At 46.9% G+C, this 18,635-nt stretch overlaps 7 protein-coding genes across 7 annotated transcripts; 3 read left to right on the top strand and 4 right to left on the bottom strand.

The window, feature by feature from the left end:
• Positions 1 to 41: 41 nt before the first annotated feature.
• BO85DRAFT_444801 (uncharacterized protein) lies at positions 42 to 2,344 on the bottom strand. Its single transcript, XM_025659112.1, has one exon. It carries the CDS (start codon positions 2,190 to 2,192, stop codon positions 84 to 86), a length of 2,109 nt encoding a protein of 702 aa, XP_025521476.1. The 5' UTR covers positions 2,193 to 2,344; the 3' UTR covers positions 42 to 83.
• A 1,248-nt stretch (positions 2,345 to 3,592) lies between these two features.
• On the bottom strand, positions 3,593 to 4,372 carry BO85DRAFT_25919 (uncharacterized protein). Its single transcript, XM_025655010.1, has 2 exons — positions 3,855 to 4,372; positions 3,593 to 3,743 (listed from the first exon to the last, which is right to left on the bottom strand). The coding sequence occupies exons 1-2, from the start codon at positions 4,161 to 4,163 to the stop codon at positions 3,675 to 3,677; spliced, it is 378 nt and encodes a 125-aa protein (XP_025521475.1). The 5' UTR covers positions 4,164 to 4,372; the 3' UTR covers positions 3,593 to 3,674.
• A 2,864-nt stretch (positions 4,373 to 7,236) lies between these two features.
• On the top strand, positions 7,237 to 8,248 carry BO85DRAFT_387927 (uncharacterized protein; the record flags this gene model as incomplete). The annotated part of the gene is made up of 4 exons (XM_025656691.1): positions 7,237 to 7,358; positions 7,389 to 7,466; positions 7,607 to 7,816; positions 7,875 to 8,248. The coding sequence occupies 4 exons, from the start codon at positions 7,237 to 7,239 to the stop codon at positions 7,969 to 7,971; spliced, it is 507 nt and encodes a 168-aa protein (XP_025521474.1). The 3' UTR covers positions 7,972 to 8,248.
• Positions 8,249 to 9,240: 992 nt separating this feature from the next.
• Positions 9,241 to 10,210, top strand: BO85DRAFT_387925 (uncharacterized protein; the record flags this gene model as incomplete). The annotated part of the gene is made up of 3 exons (XM_025656690.1): positions 9,241 to 9,341; positions 9,409 to 9,696; positions 9,758 to 10,210. 3 exons carry the CDS (start codon positions 9,241 to 9,243, stop codon positions 9,852 to 9,854), a joined length of 486 nt encoding a protein of 161 aa, XP_025521473.1. The 3' UTR covers positions 9,855 to 10,210.
• A 38-nt stretch (positions 10,211 to 10,248) lies between these two features.
• Positions 10,249 to 11,812, bottom strand: BO85DRAFT_444798 (fasciclin domain-containing protein). Its single transcript, XM_025659111.1, has 3 exons — positions 11,426 to 11,812; positions 10,767 to 11,361; positions 10,249 to 10,709 (listed from the first exon to the last, which is right to left on the bottom strand). Exons 1-3 carry the CDS (start codon positions 11,648 to 11,650, stop codon positions 10,405 to 10,407), a joined length of 1,125 nt encoding a protein of 374 aa, XP_025521472.1. The 5' UTR covers positions 11,651 to 11,812; the 3' UTR covers positions 10,249 to 10,404.
• A 710-nt stretch (positions 11,813 to 12,522) lies between these two features.
• Positions 12,523 to 13,504, bottom strand: BO85DRAFT_495495 (NuoB/complex I 20 kDa subunit family protein). Its single transcript, XM_025663931.1, has 3 exons — positions 13,316 to 13,504; positions 13,071 to 13,272; positions 12,523 to 13,015 (listed from the first exon to the last, which is right to left on the bottom strand). Exons 1-3 carry the CDS (start codon positions 13,359 to 13,361, stop codon positions 12,565 to 12,567), a joined length of 699 nt encoding a protein of 232 aa, XP_025521471.1. The 5' UTR covers positions 13,362 to 13,504; the 3' UTR covers positions 12,523 to 12,564.
• Positions 13,505 to 13,878: 374 nt separating this feature from the next.
• BO85DRAFT_465360 (Zn(II)2Cys6 transcription factor) lies at positions 13,879 to 15,920 on the top strand (the record flags this gene model as incomplete). Its single annotated transcript, XM_025662050.1, has 5 exons — positions 13,879 to 13,890; positions 13,935 to 13,977; positions 14,010 to 15,165; positions 15,225 to 15,511; positions 15,582 to 15,920. 5 exons carry the CDS (start codon positions 13,879 to 13,881, stop codon positions 15,899 to 15,901), a joined length of 1,818 nt encoding a protein of 605 aa, XP_025521470.1. The 3' UTR covers positions 15,902 to 15,920.
• Positions 15,921 to 18,635: the final 2,715 nt, after the last annotated feature.

Raw genomic sequence — 18,635 nt, 5'->3', positions numbered from 1 at the left:
CTTAATCTTCATTTTCTTACTACTGCTAAAGGATAGAACAACTGATCAATTAAATAAGTCTAACGAAATATGTAATAATGTGGTCAACCAATATTAGGAATTTCCGATGACCAAGTAGCAATATAAGCGTCCGGCGGAAGAAAGGCCAATGTCCTGAACATCTCAACAACAATGAACAATCTTGCCACAATGTATGCAAGCATACCAACAACCCCCAAGATTATAAGCAATACAAAGAGAACAAACGCTAGAAGAATATAGGACAAACCAAGAACAGCTAGTGCTATCTCCGCAGGTGTCTTGATCGTCTCCCAGCGCCGTGGCGGTGAATCCTGCGATTCTATATCTCTCTGTGGATCCTCGGGTGGGGGCGCTGACTTGTCGTCCTCCCAAGTAGGGATTTTCTTTGGACTTGTACTGGTTCCGGTATCAAGCTCTGTGTTAGGGTTTGCTTGGATTTGGTCGGGGCTGGTGCTCGAGTCCGTTGGGGCCTGTCCGGCTGGGTCGTCGGGCTTGGCATCCTCGGGGGTCGAAGAGTTGTCATGCTTGGTCGCTTCATTTACGACCTCCATTGTTCTAGATATTATGAGGAGCACAAAGTAAAGCCATGTGCTGATCAGTACGCAAGCAGTACACCACAATGACGCCGCCCACCAGAGATATTGCTCCACTGTGGTGGGGAATTGAAAATCCCAGGCTATGAGATGGATGCCCCCAAAGATCATACTGCCGATGAACATCCACAAGTCAGTGAAGATATTGCTCAACTTGCTCGGGTCTTCTGATTCGTCAATGAATCCATTGCCAATTGGATCACCCGAATCCCGGCTAGATTCGAGCGTTGCTCGTACCCCTTGTACAATTGCTGTGAATGTATCCAATGAACTTGTCCATATCATCGTCATTGTAGCCACTTTGGGCACTACCTCACTTTCTTCGACATCTGCGTTCGTCTCAGGGTCCCTTCTAGACATGGTCTCCGATTTAGCATCGGTTGATTCGTTATTGTTTGCGGGTTCATGGTTCTTGTCATTTCCGTCGCTGCTTTTTTTGTTGGCTTTGCTGGTACCGCCGTGGCTTTGGATCTTCTCTTCAGTGCAATACTTGCATTTGTAAAACTTCCACTTGCTGTGTTTGTCTTCAGGCTCAGGGAAAATGGAATCCTGAAGTTCTCTTAGCAGCGCTTCCTTGGACCCACGATATTCGAAGAGAATCGGCAGCTCAACTCCTTTAGGCTTCCCATGGTTAACGATGTACATTCCCACCGCACAGAACGCAAAAGCAACAACGGTAACCTCCAGCTGGGTCACGGCCAGGCCATAGGCCCACCGTGATAAGATTTGAATAACTACCCAGACAATTTGACCCACGGCAAGGAGCCGCATGAACATATCCGATTTCGAACGAGCATTGATTTCCTCCTCCGATACATTGTCTAGCCCTGGTATAGATTTTTCTTTTTTGCAAAGAAGTTTTAAGGCTTCGACGGCTGTCAGATAGAAGACTTCTTCGAACTTTTTCGCGGGATCCCCGATGAGTGTAGATTGTATTTGCTTTTCTGGCTTCTCGCAGCAGGACGCCGAAGCTATTGGTTTCAACGTGCTCGGCCCCCCCATCGGAGAGATATCATCTTCTACAAGGGGGCTCGTACTGGTCTGGTGGTCGTCTTGATCTTCCGTAGTCGATTTCTCGTTCTCCGAAACGGGTCCACCCTCCTCGGAATCGGCAGTGCACCGCAGCGCAAACCCTCCCATATTAGCGAAGAGAACATGAGTCCTCGTCCAGTTCTTCTTCCTGAAAACTGCTTCATAGTGGTAAAACAGAGAATGCCCCCGGACCTGATCATCCCAGTATTTGGCGAAAGGAATTTCGGGTGCAAGCACAGTAAGGAGAAACCACTTCGTCGGATGTTGATATTTGTCCACCATCCATTTGAGCCATTTTTTGAAGTCCTTTATTTCCGGTTTCGGTGCATACTCAGGGACGTTGAGATGAAGCACTGTCCAAGTGCAGGCGAGAATGGTGAATAGGGACGACCAAAGGATTTGCAAGGTGCCACGGGTGTTTGGGGCTGACACGAAACTGGTCTGTTGGGGCGGAAGCGTGCAATTTGTGTGGAATGTACTAAAGGCTTGCACTTTGGATGTCAGAAGAAGAAGAGGGAGAATAAGGTCAATAGTCCTAGGGAGCATTGTGATTGTGACGTGTGGTGACACGGGGGGAATAGGCGTGCACTGTGGCCACTGAACCCAATACAAGCGATGCGGATCATGGGTAGCTTTGTAGTCGATATGACCATCCCGTCAAAGCCTAGCGTTGTCAGTGTATAAATTTGTTTGTGGACATGATCTTCGCGGGAGAAGACTTCGGAAGCAGCTATGAAGAATCCTACCTATCTACGTACGAAGCGCTGGGTGGTGATTTGCTCGGGGACCAAATCATTTGATCGGCGAACGGCACGGGCCCCAAATCTGTGTGTAAAATTAGACACGTCAGTTGCCCCCACCTTCAGCTGTATTCAGCTCTACCTCTCAGCAGCCAATCATCACTGCAAGTTAGATTAATGAACGATGATCCTCTCAAATTCTACGCCTTGACCCGTCGCCTTGGGCAGAAACTGACAAGGCTACGAATGGTTTGAGAGATACAAGGTCACACCCAGAGAGTTTGTGTGGCGTCCGGAACCCTGAGCTGACCCAACCCTTCTTTTTGATTCCTACTGCTGGAGAAATACAAATCGGAAAAGGAGTGGACCTTGTCTAAGACTCTAAGTGACCACTACCTGGTTAGTAAACGATGCTTAAAAGACTTGCATAATCACGCACTATGCAGATCAGCAAGAAAGCCACGCTAAATCACAATAGCAAACATAGGCGACTGACTGAACATCCGGGTTATATAGGTTCCATGATTCCATAGCATAGATCTCAAGAGAAGGATGCGATGTTTTTCATAGCATATCTAAACAAGACTATCTATAGCAACGTTTTGTAATATGTCCTGCATTTATGTTGGTTACAATTTCTTGTGAGGGTAGAGGTACCTAGAGGGCTGAATAGCCTAAGACGGGTTATAGATTTGCTACAGTAGCCGTCCGTGGACGATCGCCCCATCTACTCCCATTTGATTCGCCAAGCGGATGCCGTGACTGTCTCACCAAGAGCCCAAAGAACCTCAATAGAGACCGGCATGTGGTGTATACTGGAGGAAAATATCCGTCATCTTTGATTGTTCTATTGACGAGCGCGTGATGGACGTGGATGAGTATGAATACGCTGCTATTGTCATTACCAGAGTAGGATGTATGTATTTGTTACAATCAGAATGAACAAGAATCCATTATTTCACTTGCAGGTTTCGCATGGCGCATTGTGCGTCGAGAACATAATTCGCAGAGTGACTCATCAAAATCGTCTATTTCGCTTCGACCATATTTTAGGTACACTAGTAACTACCAACCCAAGGGTAACAATAGGCACTCAGAGTTCCGCAAAAGCAGGAAAGGGCTAACAAAGCGCTGGAACCTGCCATCCTAACCTGATCTGGATGACGAAGTCTTAAATAAGAATAGAGGCATTTGGCGTAACCATGGTTTCGAAAACCGAAGTTCTAAGGTCTCGTCTATCCCTTTTATGCTCAAAGAAACAATATTTGACTCAGTGTTAATAGTCCAATTAACAGCCCAGCAGTAGATGTTGTCTTGGATGATGCCGAGGAGGAACATGTTTTGTAACCCGCCGTGCCTTTTGCTTCCAAGTCAGTTATTGCTCGCCACACTACCAAGAAAGGAAATGTGGAGGCGAAGGGACAAAGAAGAGAGAGGTTCGAGGGCGAAAGCTTTTAGGAGTAGATACCTGAAGCGTAATAGCACATATGTCGTAGCTCCACATACTGTCTGCCCACCGGGTGTAGTTGAATGTCCCATTGCACGAAGAATGCGTGCATTCTAGGACTTGCGACGTCCAGTTACTAGAGACCCCGTCCGCATTCTCACAAATGCATTTCAGATCGGAGCGGTCGGTGCTGGCGGCTAGGGTGGTGTAGTTGGTACCACAGGTCCCGTTGGTGACCAACTGCTGGAGATAGTCTGAATAGCAAGGTCGGTAACACGCCAAGAAATTGTCGATGAAGGAATCAAAAGAACAAGGAATGTAATCCATCATTGGAGGAACAGCAAGCACGAGCAGGAGGGGGGAAAAGGACAGGAATGGATGGTCGAAGAAGCAGAGGACACAAGTGACGGACCTTCACCAGGACGGATAGCAAAATTTCTGCATCGCTGGCTCAGGCAATTCTTTATGATCACTTTTCAGACACCATATTGGCGAAGTCTACGGAATTAGTATTAGTGCTAACTACTAGCTTTCCTCTAGTATACCTCAGGTTAAAGTGAACCAGGGAAAAAGAAGTCTTTCGGGTTAAGTTCATGTGGGCCCCACTGGGATTGGAAGGTTCGGGTGAGGGAAGCTTGTTGCAGCCATTGCAGAGTCGATCAGAGGCATGAATGGAGTGAGGCAGACGGCGCGGGACAAATCATTTATTCATTATTGTTGTCTACATTTACCATGTGAATTCAAACCCAGGGGGTATGAAGGGCATAGGGCCCTGTTAATCAGGGTCTCAGGGTCCGACAGTGTTCGAGATGAACGCTTTTGGATGTTTTCTCAACATAGAAAAACCTGCTCAAAAAAAGGGGGAAGCTCGGCAAATCGGCAACAAAACCGGCCGCTCCGATCCGATCGGAGTTTTATCGATAACGGCTTTAATTTCCAATTCAGGGCAAAGGGAGGCTCTTGACATGCCATATGGGATGGCCCGCACTTGGTAGGATAGATTGTAATGATCGTTAAGCACCATGTAAATGTTGAAACCTATTAAATGCCTCACACAGTCCCTGAGCATGCGTCACATGTATCTGTCAGCTCCATATACCGACACGGTCGAAAGATCTTCATGGTCGCGTCGACAAGACGGCGGCAGTCCCCGCGTCGGAGAAGAGCGCAGATTGACATCCAGAAGATCTACGGCTGTTGTGGATTGATGAACCCAGAAAAGCAATCCTGTGAAGGAGATGGGATCAGTGAGGGTGAATGATATTATTGCGTAGGGTTAGATACAGGCAACGTCTTTCCCGCTTGACTGATTAACATCACCATCAATTATTGTATGATCTCGGAACTCACCATGTCGACTATTATGTCCGCCTTGTCTCTCTCTGCTCCCTTTGGGTGATGGGCTTTCTGGGCACCTGGGACTGTACTTCCCTCGACGGCTCGACCCAGCTCCTCACGGAAGTACTGGACGACCCCTATGGCCCGGCTTCCGGGGACCTGGAATGTTGGCTTAGCGGACCTTCACTGGCATTCGCCTTCCCATCAATCACATAATCTCCATTCTTAAGCGTAGCCTTCCACCTCTCTATTGCAGGCGTCTCGCTCTCTACAGAAATGATCCCCTCTATCTTCACCCGGGCCTAACTCGCAGAGCTGCACCCGTCCGCCAACTTCGTGCCCCTGCTGTCTCTACCCCCGGCTTATACTCCCGGCTATGGGTCAAGGGATTTCTATTATGGGATAAATTGATCGCCTATTTTGTGATGTTAGTTGTCGTAGCTCTCGAGCTCCACGGAGCATGGTCGAGCGTCGAGCCACGCGGTGGAGCATTCCGGTGGTCGTGGTCCCTCCTCGAATTGCTTGGGTCATCTCTTCTCCTCGGACCGGGGGAGACGTGTCTGCTAGTCAATTGGCTGCGGGGTGAGATTCTGTTCGGTTGGTGTGTTGACAGGAAGGGGGAGAGGAAAACCGCGAATCTAGTTGAGATTCTTCATCAGACTGCCAAACTTTCTATGTTTGCTCACTGATGCCATTAGCCATCTTGTAGTATTAAGAGATTCGTACGGAGCTGACCTAGTTGCTGACAAGGACGTTCTGCCAAGTGATAGGATTCAGCCGGACGGTCAAATGCGAAGACAATGAGAAATCATTTTCTCTCATGTGAATATCAGCCCACGGTAAGTAAAATCGAGAATAATGGTTAGCTGAAACTATGAATTTCACTGGAATTGATAAACTTTGTTTCGTAGCTAATGAGAGGGATGATACAAGCATCGTTGACGAGGGGACATAGCCGTGTTCAAGGGATCGGCCGCCGAACCCAGATTGGCTCTGTGTACTACCCCGGAGCATTGGATATCCTGTTTAATGGAGAAACACGGGGGTATTATACAACATTATCTCGAAAGCTGTTCAGAAGCAATGTAAGCTGATCGTGCTAGGAAGGCTTTAACTGTCTACGGATTACTGCTCTAGATGTGCAAACCAGGCATGATGTAGTTCGACCCTGACTCAATCAGTCCATGCAGGCTTTTCTACAAACATATAGCCTTGAATTGACACCCCTTACACGCCTTGACTGATAATCAGTATTACTTCAGAGGCCTTGCAGATTAGTGCTTTGAGATAATGACAGCGGATCATAGATACTCAAATGTCAGACTTATTCATCACCGAACTTGTCTCTTCAACATTGTCACCGCGTTGAACTTGAGATTTAGCGACTATGAGGTTTCTGATAATGAGAGGCCATCTATACGCGATTTTAATTTCCAATAAGCTCGATTCTTCATAGACTGTCAAACACGGTAAGCTGGTCCTCGCACAACAAGTAGGAGTATCAATCAGGTGACGAATGCTTGTGATTTTCTCATAAAGTGTTGGGACAGTAATCTTTCCGTTGCTAGTCTGACTAGACGTGATATATTATTTTTAGTCTAGTGGTTAGTGCGCCGATATACGTAGTAATGCAATCGACAAACTATGTTATTGCAGCACCAAGCTTCCTCATCTAGATACAGCTTTTTCTTTACGATTTGGCTGACGCTGGATGCGATACAGTATGGTGACACATGGCTAGAATGACCCACTAGGCCGCACAAGACATTGTTGAATCTTAGTGGACGAATTGAAGTTGTCTGTCATTCAATACGAGAAATTCCATCTACGACTGACACTACGCAGATCGTACACTAAGCTCAACCAAGGACTTTATTCAGGGTTCTTGCCAAGACAGTGTATGTGATATCATAATAGTCATCTTCGTATAGCATCAACGCGAATCCCTGCTCCGCTTGAAGAACAACAACATATAAATCACACAAGCGATCGGCCTGAGTTAATGTCATTCTACCCGAATTCAAGACACTCTAAACCAAAACATCTTAGCATCCTTACCGCAGCGATGTTGTTCCCCATTCCCAAAACGACCGCCACTCCCACGGAGGGAGAGGTGAAGATCCCTTTGCTGTTCTTCGTTCAACGCATTCAACGGTATGATCTTCATTCACACACCCCTTTACCATCGTATTGTTGCTAAATCGGGCATTTGTCAAGATTGATCTACGAGGTCCCCTCAGACGAAGAGGCCATGACCTTAGTAGATGACAACTACAGTTCTGATGCGTTGTTTGAGTAAGCAATCACTCTCCCATATCTCGCTCCACACGACCTCTACACCCCATATCTCAACATTAAGCCTGCACATATAAACCCCCGAGAAAAGGATGGAGTTATCGATTATCTAATCTCGTAATGGACTTCTTCCGCAATAGATGGAATTCCGAGCGACTGGACCTAGACGGGTTCAAGAAGTTTGTTCAAGAGTGGCGCAATCGCTACACCTTCCTCGACTTCGAATTTCACGAAGCCCTTGCCACGCCTGATGTCAACGACGAAGAGGGACGTGGAGGCACGATCGGCTTCGCGCTGAAGGGACGCGTCGTGTCCAAGGATGACGGGAAGATGTATGGAGGAAAGGCACAGTAAGTTAAGAAGTCCTCCACTTGTTATTCAATGCAAGGGACTGATGTAGTGAGCTAGTGCCATCTTCAAGGTCGAATGGATTGGAGATCGTCGGGTCATCACCAGAAATGCTCAGGTCTTGCAGGGACCCTACGTGGTTGAGGATGAAAGATAAGATATCCGGTCACATGGCACTTTGTCAGAGTGGACTGATGATGTTGGCCTGATGGGAGTCCATAGCCGGAAAGCCTTTCAATTATATGTTTGGTTACAAGTGCTATCGAACTTGAATTCATGTTTACATTGCGTAGGCCCGAATTTGAGAAGGACTAGTTGTTATTCCTGATCGCTCTCCACGATCGCTAATGCCAATACTCTCGGATGGCTGATCCAATTCTATGTGCTAAAGCATCCTCCAATTTTGATTACTTAACTAAGTAATTGGTAGCACCATTTGTCACCACGATGAGCGTCAATCAAAAACCCAACCTGTCTTAGCTGCATATTGCACAATGAAATTATCCGTTACAATAATTAAAATCAAAGGCAAAAAACATACAACAGAAGGGATTCGCTGGTGGTCACCCACCCAACTACTAACCTCCCGGCGTGTGGCTTAAGTACGGCTGAGCGGACGGGAAGCCCTGTTTTCCACACCCTGTGGTCGTATGTACCATCTGGTTCTTTGGTATGGGTAATATTGGACTTTGCTCGATTGAAACGTTCATGTTATCCTTGGCTAATTCTACAAATTTGTCCCCTTGGCTTCCGTGCCTACCAAATCTTCGCAAATATAGCACGGGATCAGGAAGAGAGCGGGAAACCAGTTATGTGCCCTACGTCAGGAATGAACTCCCTTGTTGAATAGGTTTGCTGGTATTTCTGACGGGCAGTTCTTGTGGGTTCGATTATCAGCGGTGTTGAAGTCTTGGTTGATTGGGGGCGCTAAATGTGAGATATATATAATTTGTCAACGGGATATATAGTGCGGCTAATAGCAAACAAAGCCCCTGTACTTCCCGATTGCCCAGACCATCCGCCTATTATTCAGTGATAACTCATACTTACTAATCTCTTCTAATTTTCTGTGTATGGACATCATTTCATGATGTTTGGTTGTGAAAACGTCCACCTACAAGATCACTGATGATTCTTAATTGTCACTATAACACCTCACCAATGCACTATTATTCGTACGAGGAAAATCATGAATAATACTAATGGGCTCACTAACAAGTCATCCCGATGCTTGATATTCGTCGAATGGAGCTCATTGGGCGGTTGGCTGTTACTTGCTGGATAAGCTCGTATGCGTCATTCCTACGCCATACAGTGCAACCCACGGTTCGCTATATCAGCTATCATCTTCCTCCCTCACCAACTTCAGCTTCATAGCCCCAGCCACATACCAATCAATACTCTATCACTAATTGAAGCATACAACATGTCCCGTCGCACCACAATTCCCGAGCAGCCGCCCCGACCGTCCTCATTAGGGAGCTGCATCCTCTACGGCTGCGGAGCGGGTCTGCTTGGCGTCGCTGCGTAAGTCCCGATAACCACCTTATCACAAAGAGCGACCAATAGCCTGACCACTTTGACCACTTGACAGAATGACAGTAGGCGAAAAGATCGAGCAATACTTCACCGGCCGACCGAATTCATATGTACCGGGGCACACTTTGGAGCGCCTTCTGCGACTACCCGTTCGCCCCGATTCCGAGCGCTTCGGATTGAACATGGCAATGCACTATGGACAGGGAGCGGCTGCAGGAATCATTAGAGCATTTATGAGCGCATACGGTGTTCGTGGACCATTCGCGGATTTTATGTTTGTCGCCATACGGCTTATGATCGATCAAACATTGGAGAATGTTACGGGTGTTGGGGCACTTCCTTGGTGAGTTCGACTAGTCTTATTGCATACATGATTGTTGGAGTATGAAACTAACTGCCTATAGGACCTGGCCTGTTAATGAGCAGGTTATCGATATTCTCCATAAGGGGGTCTTTGCGTTTGTGACGGGATACTTCACGGATAGGTGGCTACAAGGGTGATAATGTATTCAAGGCGGACGATTGGTGTGGAGTCGGTGGGTTTCAAGACAACAGTCCCGGAGGATAGACGCATACGATGAGGCATCAGTGGTTTACATTTAGCCCCTATGATCGAGCCATGAAGACTCCGACTGTACTCGATGAGAAGTCGAAATCGAAGCCCTCCCCCAGGCACGGAAATACCGTCCATGCCTCGCCGTTGGTAAGTTTCGGAAACCACATATTGGGAACCTACCGAATCATTGAATTCACGCGGGATTTCGGGGTACCATTCGTATTCAAACTTTGCCGCATGAGGTGGGCGAAAAGGACGTGTCGTGATCACCATTTTCGGTAGCTGCGCACATGCTATGCACTGTATACAATTGCTTCCGATGCTAAGGAAAGCAGTCCCTTCGAAAAGCAACAATACTGATTAAGCTCAGAAATAATTTCTGTCACTCAGCATTTAACATATGTCATGCTTAGAATATGTAGCATTGTAAACCAATACCTCTTTCGGCTAGCAATTATGAGACACCTCCAATAAGAGCAAATAAAACCGCCAACCTCATGGCCACTCTGGTGTACCAAATCGGTCGATGGGACCAAAGGCCTGATACAGTGGATCCAACCACCGATCCACAACCCACAGGTACCCATTGGCTGCCTTCACTTGAGTGACGAGACCTGCATTCATGATGAAGATGGCATTCTCCTCTTGGGTGACAGTGATATTAAGCCCTGTAATGTCACTAGCTACTGTGACCGGACTGCTGAAATTCAGACCCGCAAAGGTATCGCAATCACTGTCAAGCCAGCCATATTGCCACATTAGAGTGTTGAATGGGCTTTTGTATGGCGCGACAAGAGTATCTGTTCGAGTTGACGTTAGCCAATAGCTCTGTGGCTTCACGATGTGAGAGAACTTACGGAATATGGGAAGGATAGTAGGCATCAGATCATAAGCCTCATTTTGTGGAGCAACGAAGAACTGCGTACTTCCTGTCTGTTTCGACAACCGACGTAACGTATCTGGGGAGTTTTCAAATAGAATCTTCGTAGAGTTCACAAGGCGCGAGTCACTCTTCAGGAACTCTCCAATGGTCAGATCTGTTGTCTCGGTAGTCGGTGCGGTTGTCCGATTGCTGGGTCCACCACCATAAATTAGGAAAGGGTCAATAACCTGGTCGATGGCATGGATCAAACCATTGTCTGCAACAATATTTGCCGTCACGATGGCGGACTGATCGTCAATTTGTACGGTGCCATTTGAGGAAGTAATGGTATCAATATAGTAGCCCTGGACTGTTTTGGTCAAAACCCCGTTGTGGTATTGCTCGGTAGTATTGGACACCTGGAGTGAGGTAGATATTCCTCCTGCACCCTCACTTTCAGATACCTTGACAAGATCAGAAGCTGTGAGACCAGCCTCGATGATGTGTGTGCGCAGGAGGGCCTCGGTTAAGGGGTAGGCTTGTTGGGTCATAAGGATATCGAAAATGGCGTTGGGAATCTTGGCCCATGCCTATACGTTTAATTAGGTTTACGTCTTGCGACGGGTAAATTGATAGAGTAAATAAGACACTTACGTCGTTAGTGGGAGCAAGGAATGTGTAGTTACGTTTGTCTTCGTCGTAGTTGTAGCGTTTGAGAAACAATGGATTGATCTCTACAATACCGCCGGTCAGGTTGTACACCTCGGCGTAGGTAGATAAGTCGGGTATTTGCAGGAGGGTATCCATGAGGGGGGAGGCTGTAACCAGATAAATAGAAATTGCAGCTAATGCTGCGACGGTTATAAGAGTACTAGCCATGATCTCTGAGTCGTTGGCGCTGGGACAAAGCCAGAAAGAAAACTGAGGTGATTCTGATTTCCAGTAATACGGGACAGTGCTTGCCTTTTATATTCGTTAGTCTTCAGCACGTTTACATAAGACCTGGTGAGCTTCTTGTCGGAGAGGCTGCCGTCGACATGATACTTACTACTACTTGTTGAACGTAAAAAGCTTAGGCTGCCAAGTGCGAAGCTTGTCTTCGATACTTACCACAATCCCCGTGCTCATGTTGCGGGGTAGTCATTAAACTCGGTTAGAAAAGCCGAAGTGCACTATATCAAATGGTGCTGACCTCTGCACACACGTTGATTGTGAGACGTAAAGGTGCAGCAAACATTACTATATTGGCGATGGCACTTATGGGCCAATCGCGGGTTCGCTTCCACACACCCACAAGTCTAGCCCATGTACGGCGCTCATCCGTATGACCATGCTTTGGGCACGTGTGATAAGCCACGTTGCACTAGTTGAAGCTAGCCTCGTCGTCTTACATGAACATACGGGCTAAATGTTGACTGTATGTTGCTTGTTTGTGTGGCCCCGAAGCTCTTCGTCGTCTTTTCCGCCAATCGGCTCCTTCCTGGACTCGGCACTTTCAGTAGCACTACTGCATGATGCGAGACATCTGGAGTCCGCGCGTCAAGGAGAAGAAAACAGTAACGACTCGAATGGTAGGGACAAGTACCATATGTGATTACTGTGATTAGCATGTCAATTGCAGAGGAGAGGGCCCCGCTTCTGACAAGCATTTCACTTGGGATACGTAAGATGCTGATGTTAGAGTTCAAACCGAGTTCCTCTGATATATCCAACATGTAGCTCAAACCGCGCAAATATAAACAATAGTGGGAGCCAAGATAGGCATGGGGTGACAATTTACGAAGCCGCAGCAATCACCGTCGATACCACATCCGTGTAACCCGAGTCCTCTTTATCTTCTTCTGTAGTTGGAATACTCCATAAAGAGTTGCCTCCGCTGTAGGAGGGCAGCCAGGGATATAAACGTCCACGGGAACAATGCGATCCACTCCCCGAACAATACTATAACTATAATGGTAATACCCTCCACCATTAGCACAGCTACCCATGCTAATGACCCATCTTGGCTCAGGCATCTGATCATAGCACTGCCTCAGAGCCGGGGCCATCTTGTTTGTCACAGTCCCCGCAACAATCATTACATCGGACTGTCGAGGAGAAGCTCGAAAGATGATTCCCAGGCGATCTTGGTCGTATCGGGGCATTGAAACGTGCATCATTTCGATCGCACAACACGCTAGACCAAAGCTGAGGGGCCACAAGGATCCTTGACGGGCCCAGTTAACTATCTGATCAAATGTCGTACTTTGGAAAGTCAGCACAATATTCATTGGTGTGACGAGCAAGTCGGACTGCTTACAGGACGTGCTCGGCCATGTTCATAGGCCGTTTCTCGGCTGAAAGAGCCGTAGAAGTTGATGGAGCGCTCCCCTGATCTTGCTGTGAAGTGGCAGCCGCCCTAATATTTCTCGAAGAGAAGTCACGGCGGGGGTAAAAGCAAAATTCAGAAGGCGTCACGAAAGTCGGGCGCAAACGCGATCGGAGGCATTGGGATAGAGCCCCTGTTGAGTCAGTAAGTCTCCCAAATTGCGAGGAACAACGGACCATTGCTGATATTAAATGATGAGCCAAATCTCGATATATAGTTCATGACGTCTTAGACAATTGCTACTGACGGGGTCACGAACATATTTCTCCTGGTCACTGAGCCTCCGGAGGGGGGTATACATTGATGTGGATCATTTCCCGACTAGCATGTGGGATTTCCCGACTAATTGGCACAGCGGACTAAGCAGGGTCAATGTATCCCCACTGCTTTTGTGCACGTAATGCACAAAAGCTCCCTAGATACGCACAGAGGTTATTCCAATTTTGACAACTGCAAATTGACTCGGAACAACAGTTTTGTTGGGGTCTATTCAGCTTCGATTGAACGAAGTGGTTTCAACTGGTCTTTTGCCACCATCCCCACATGTGCTACAACCCTTCCCGCCGAACTTCCCCAAAAATTCACTTCGCCGCTTCATGCACCTACTCTATCATGCCGTCGAAGAATCCACCAATGCCACACAAGAGTCCGTCGAGTACGCGGACTACTCGTGAAAGGAGTTCTGTGAGATGTACTGTATGCCAAAAAGTCTTCTCTACCAAAAGCCACCTGCGTCGACATGAAGCGAGTCGTAAGCGACGCCGGCCCTCCATTCATTCCGGTATCTAATAACAGCTAGACGGACCATCGGAAAAGCTAATTTGTCCACTCTGTGGTGGTGACTATCTCAGAAGGTATTTTTTATTAGAGAGTATCAGTGGATTAATAGCTCTGACTTACTTCTGACCACCAGGGACGTTCTACGTCGCCATCTTCAACGATGCGGGCACAAGGGAGATTACCGACCCCCGGCTCAAGGAAAGCCAGGGAGGAAGCGAAAATCATGTAACGCCTGCGCTACGGCACGAGTATTTTGTGACGTAGAGCTTCCTTGCGAGGCCTGTCTACAAAAGGGCCTGGATTGCTCGTTCAGCCGCACGCACGAGCAGTCACCCAGACTCCCCGAGGCCAGCCAAGACACAACTCGCCAATTGTCGGAAGATATCAATCCGTCAACGGAAGGGGAGCCATGTCATCGCCCCGCAAAGTTGTCAATACCGTTTCTCCTACATTATACAAATGTAGAGAGTGAGTCAAAATACGAAAGTCTCCGCCTGCTGTCTCAATGTACGGGCGCGGATCCGCAAGTCGGTTGTTGTGCTGTGGACCATCAGCCAGAAAATTCATGCTTCCTCACAGATCCTTGGGAAAGTATGTTTCACTCTTTCATATGTACTGCTAATCTGGACGCACCATGCGACTCGCAAACCAGTACGACATATTTGCTTGGTCATGCAGATCTTGAGAGCATTTCCGCCGAGCTCCTAGGAATACTCGCACAACAAGATACACTAGGTCAGGAAACCCTGGGCGTTGATAAGGCCAAGCAACTATTCACCCCTTGTAACATCGCCAAATTTATCAAAGCGTTCTTCGACAATCCATTCCATAATCACTATATATGTCCAGCTGCATTCAACTTGAAAAAAACCACAAATCTTCTTGTTCTCACAATGGTGCTATTAGGGGCGGTTTACAGTAATCCTTACCGTTCAGATGATCTGGCAACATACTCAAACCTCACCGAACATTTAGTCTTCGAAGGGCCAGCTTTCAAGAAGTTGTTACATGGAAATAGTGACGTCCTCCATTCCCGTTGCACTTTACAAACCCTCCAAGCTGCAATGCTCGTCGTTATTTTGCAGTCCTATAAGGAAAATCCTGATAGCATAAGACGCATCCGCTTGCAACGCATGCCAACTATCTTTACTGTCATTCGTATGCTCGAGTTGAATAAGATTACGAATGACTCTTTTGCTGGTGCTTCAGACTGGGACACATATCTTCTCCGTGAAGGTCTTGTCAGGTGGGCGAAAGACCAACTCCCGAATTCCTTATTTCACTTGGGCTTACATTGTGTATCAGAGTCATGGCAGGCATCTACCTGCTGGACTGCTATTGCGTTATCTTCTTTCGCTATCCGACTCTTCTGAGACTCGATGAGATAGCTTTCGAAATACCGCAACGAGATGACCTATTCCATGCTCACAACGCCGCTGAATGGGAGGAACTATCATTGAAGGATCAGAAGCCCTACGTACCATTACGATTGCGGACCGTTCTTCGCGACTTCATGAGGCCCGAAGGCCAACCTCCTCAACATGGGGAATATTTTCCGAATACTATATTCGGATCATTTCTTGTTCTTTCCGGTATGCTGCACGGCAGATTTCCCTATCTCCAGTTCTAGACATCTATAGACCCTGACTTACATTATCCTAGCGATACAATGTGTATTATTTGACCTGTTAGCCCTGCACACATTCATGGATGACATTCGGGTCTTTGAACCGGTGGATCGTGCATTGAATCGGTGGAAGATCCACTGGGACTCAATGTGCCAAGGGATTGAACCAGGTACTGCCAAACGAGCCGGATTCATTATCCATGCTGCAGAATTTTGGTGTGTTGCCAAGGCTCTCATAAAGCATCCATCTGCTGCGTGGCCTGAAGACGGCAACGATACTTTAGATACGACACAAAGCTTTCGCCGCCTGGTAGACAGGTTGATGGAGGATGATAATACTGCCAATGGAACTTAGCACGTTCTTCATATTAAACAAATGCAAAGGTCTAGATAGCAGCTAGGATAGTTTGCTGAATACTATTTGTAAAGTATCTTTTATACTATACAAGCGTTGGTCCTATTAGGGTATTTACAGGATAATTGATCAGTAGTCACTTCTTTCGGGAAAGAGAACTTCTCCCTTGACCGGTTGGAGTTACGTTATTTTGTTGAGAAGATAGCATCGGCTTATAATATGATAAAGTTCAATGGAAACATTTATCAGGACGGAGGATGAAACAGAATACTTCTATGCAAAAGAAATAGTATTTTGGTAGTTTCTGAGATTCATTTCCGTGGCCTTTGCATTCGCATGACAAGATAGGGAAAACCACTCAACGAGAGAATGGACAAAAACCTATACTAAGGCCAGGGAAACTAAGTACGTTGCCCCTTATTCTGAATACCGTTGATTTCGCTCAATTTGCCGGCGGAAGTGTCTGCTCGCACTGGTGGGTGTCCTGAAAGTTGCCCAATGTCAGATCGGTTTTTTAACGGTCCCAAGAGAACCACTTACCGGGTTGCATGTGCCGCATGGCCAGATGAGGCAGTCTCCAGCGTTGGCACATTGCTTGCCGCACTGGGCCATAGAGAGGCCTACGAGGCAAGCAGTATAAACGAGCCACGAGAATTGCATGATGGGTTGGTAGTCTGGGTAGCAGTTAGGAAAGCGGCTTCTGGGTTCAGGAGAGAGGCATACGTAATGTAGAACGAGTCTTCAGAGTTGTTAAGACAGTGGTTTTATGGGTGAAGTTCTGGTGATTAGAACCAGCGAGGTCCTTCCTATGTACTCCTTTATATACTTTGCAAAGGTTACAATGAACAATCCAAGGGTCGTAGTGTAAAATCGTTTACAATTTGATCACCGGAACAATTGTGGTATGTCGTCCCAGAATAAATGCAAGGGATGGTCATACGATATTCTCCTAACTTCCATCTGGGTGCTGGAGGTGGAACACTGGTGTTCCTAGAACTATTATTTCTTGCTCTGGTTCCCTTAGACTGACTATACAGTTCTTTGGTGGATTCGGCCCATCTTTACCCCAATGTACTCAACATGCCGCAATATGAGAATTATTATGGATGTGTTGATATCTCGGCCGCTGCCTACTTTTGTCAGACCGCTAGTACATATCACAACGTCCCATGGCAGTATTCGCATTCCGAATGGAGACTCTCTATGTAATCTGACATATGTCCGCTTGACGAAAGGGATATTTTCCCAGCTTGACGGCCCCTGCATTGACGTGTCCTGTCTCCACCCAGACCCGTCTCTTTTCTTCCTGGTTGGCTTTCATATTCTATTATTTCTATAGCCTGCAACATACTACCCTTGCTTGACGGACCTCCTGCCTACGACCTCTTCCTGGTGTTACCCCGGTCAACTGCTGGCCGTCCCCCGCACCCTTCCCCACATACCCCGAGTTAGCCACCCCGCGGACATGCAGCGTCGATCAAACGCCGTATACGAATTTCAAAGATAATGCAGACATCCAATGAGCACTTATTTGCTCAACTGATATCAATTGAATTTGTGACACACCAAAAGCAGCCTACGTGTGTTTAACACCAACTTTGCCATAAAGGCCACTATTAGTAGTTGATTCCCCGAGTCAAATTTGACAAAGCAGGCTGATGGACAATATATACAATCTCTGCTATTTCCTTGACGACAGTTCATTATTTATATCCTTTTTATCCTTTCCTAATGTGTGCATGACATACTTTGAATAGTCTAGAGTAAGTGTCCCTATTTTAACATTCCAGTAGTCACGGCGGTCCTCTGAATCAGAGAACTCATGTTCTCCATAGGCATGAGAAGCGGTGAGACAAGACATCACTATAACATGTAGCCTGACGAGCATGACTCTGCATATCTATACCATTAATATACTGAGGATGCATTCAGTGACAAGGAGACATAGTAACACAGCATCGCTTCCCTCACAATTGAGAAGGGCCAATGCTTCCCTGTCTCGTCACAGTAGAAGAGGGACCTGAGACATCCGCGGAGATTTACTGCGGGGTGGGGTTCTGCAGATCAAGATCTTCTGTCTATGGCAGAGGAGAAGGGCACAGCAGTTAGAAAGTGACTTTCGGTCTATCCCCCTTTGTTCCCATTTATTGTGTATCGTTCTACATTTATATGGCCCGGAACGCTCCGATGTCCCTCAAACTCTCAATAAGCACAATTAAGCACGAAGAAAAGCATGCCACGACACAGGAGAGACGTTATTTTATACAATTTGGTTCTAATGATCGCAATTTACTTAGCTCCGAACCTCTAGCTAATCATTAAACTTATATGAAGCCGATGCTTGACAGATATTTATCCCCAGATCTCAGATCCCTGCCCACGTAGGGGTCCCTGGCAACGAATTCGCGGACGAGATGGCCAAATGCGCCACCGGGTGGCTCCCGGGCAGTGCGACCAACGGCCCCAAGGTGCTGCAGGTGCTGGATTATCAGACCCTGCAGTTGTCTGCCAATGCCTGGATTAAGGTATTAACTAAAAAATAATAGCACCGGCACTGGCAGTATATAGACTATAGTAAGACTCTCTAGTAGTATATTCCAGAGATCAGTATAAAACTAATATAACTTTATAAGAATCTGACTCCAGCCCAGCAGAGCATCCTTTTCCAAGCCTGGATAGAAAAAATCAGTCTGAATATATTTTTATATATAGTTTAGAAGGTTAATTTAACCTG

The sequence above is a fragment of the Aspergillus piperis genome (assembly GCF_003184755.1).
Source record: "Aspergillus piperis CBS 112811 unplaced genomic scaffold BO85scaffold_1, whole genome shotgun sequence".
In the NCBI taxonomy this organism is placed as follows: domain Eukaryota; kingdom Fungi; phylum Ascomycota; class Eurotiomycetes; order Eurotiales; family Aspergillaceae; genus Aspergillus; species Aspergillus piperis.
The sequence above is the reverse complement of the archived record's forward strand: the minus strand, read 5'-3'. Positions and strand labels throughout refer to the sequence as shown.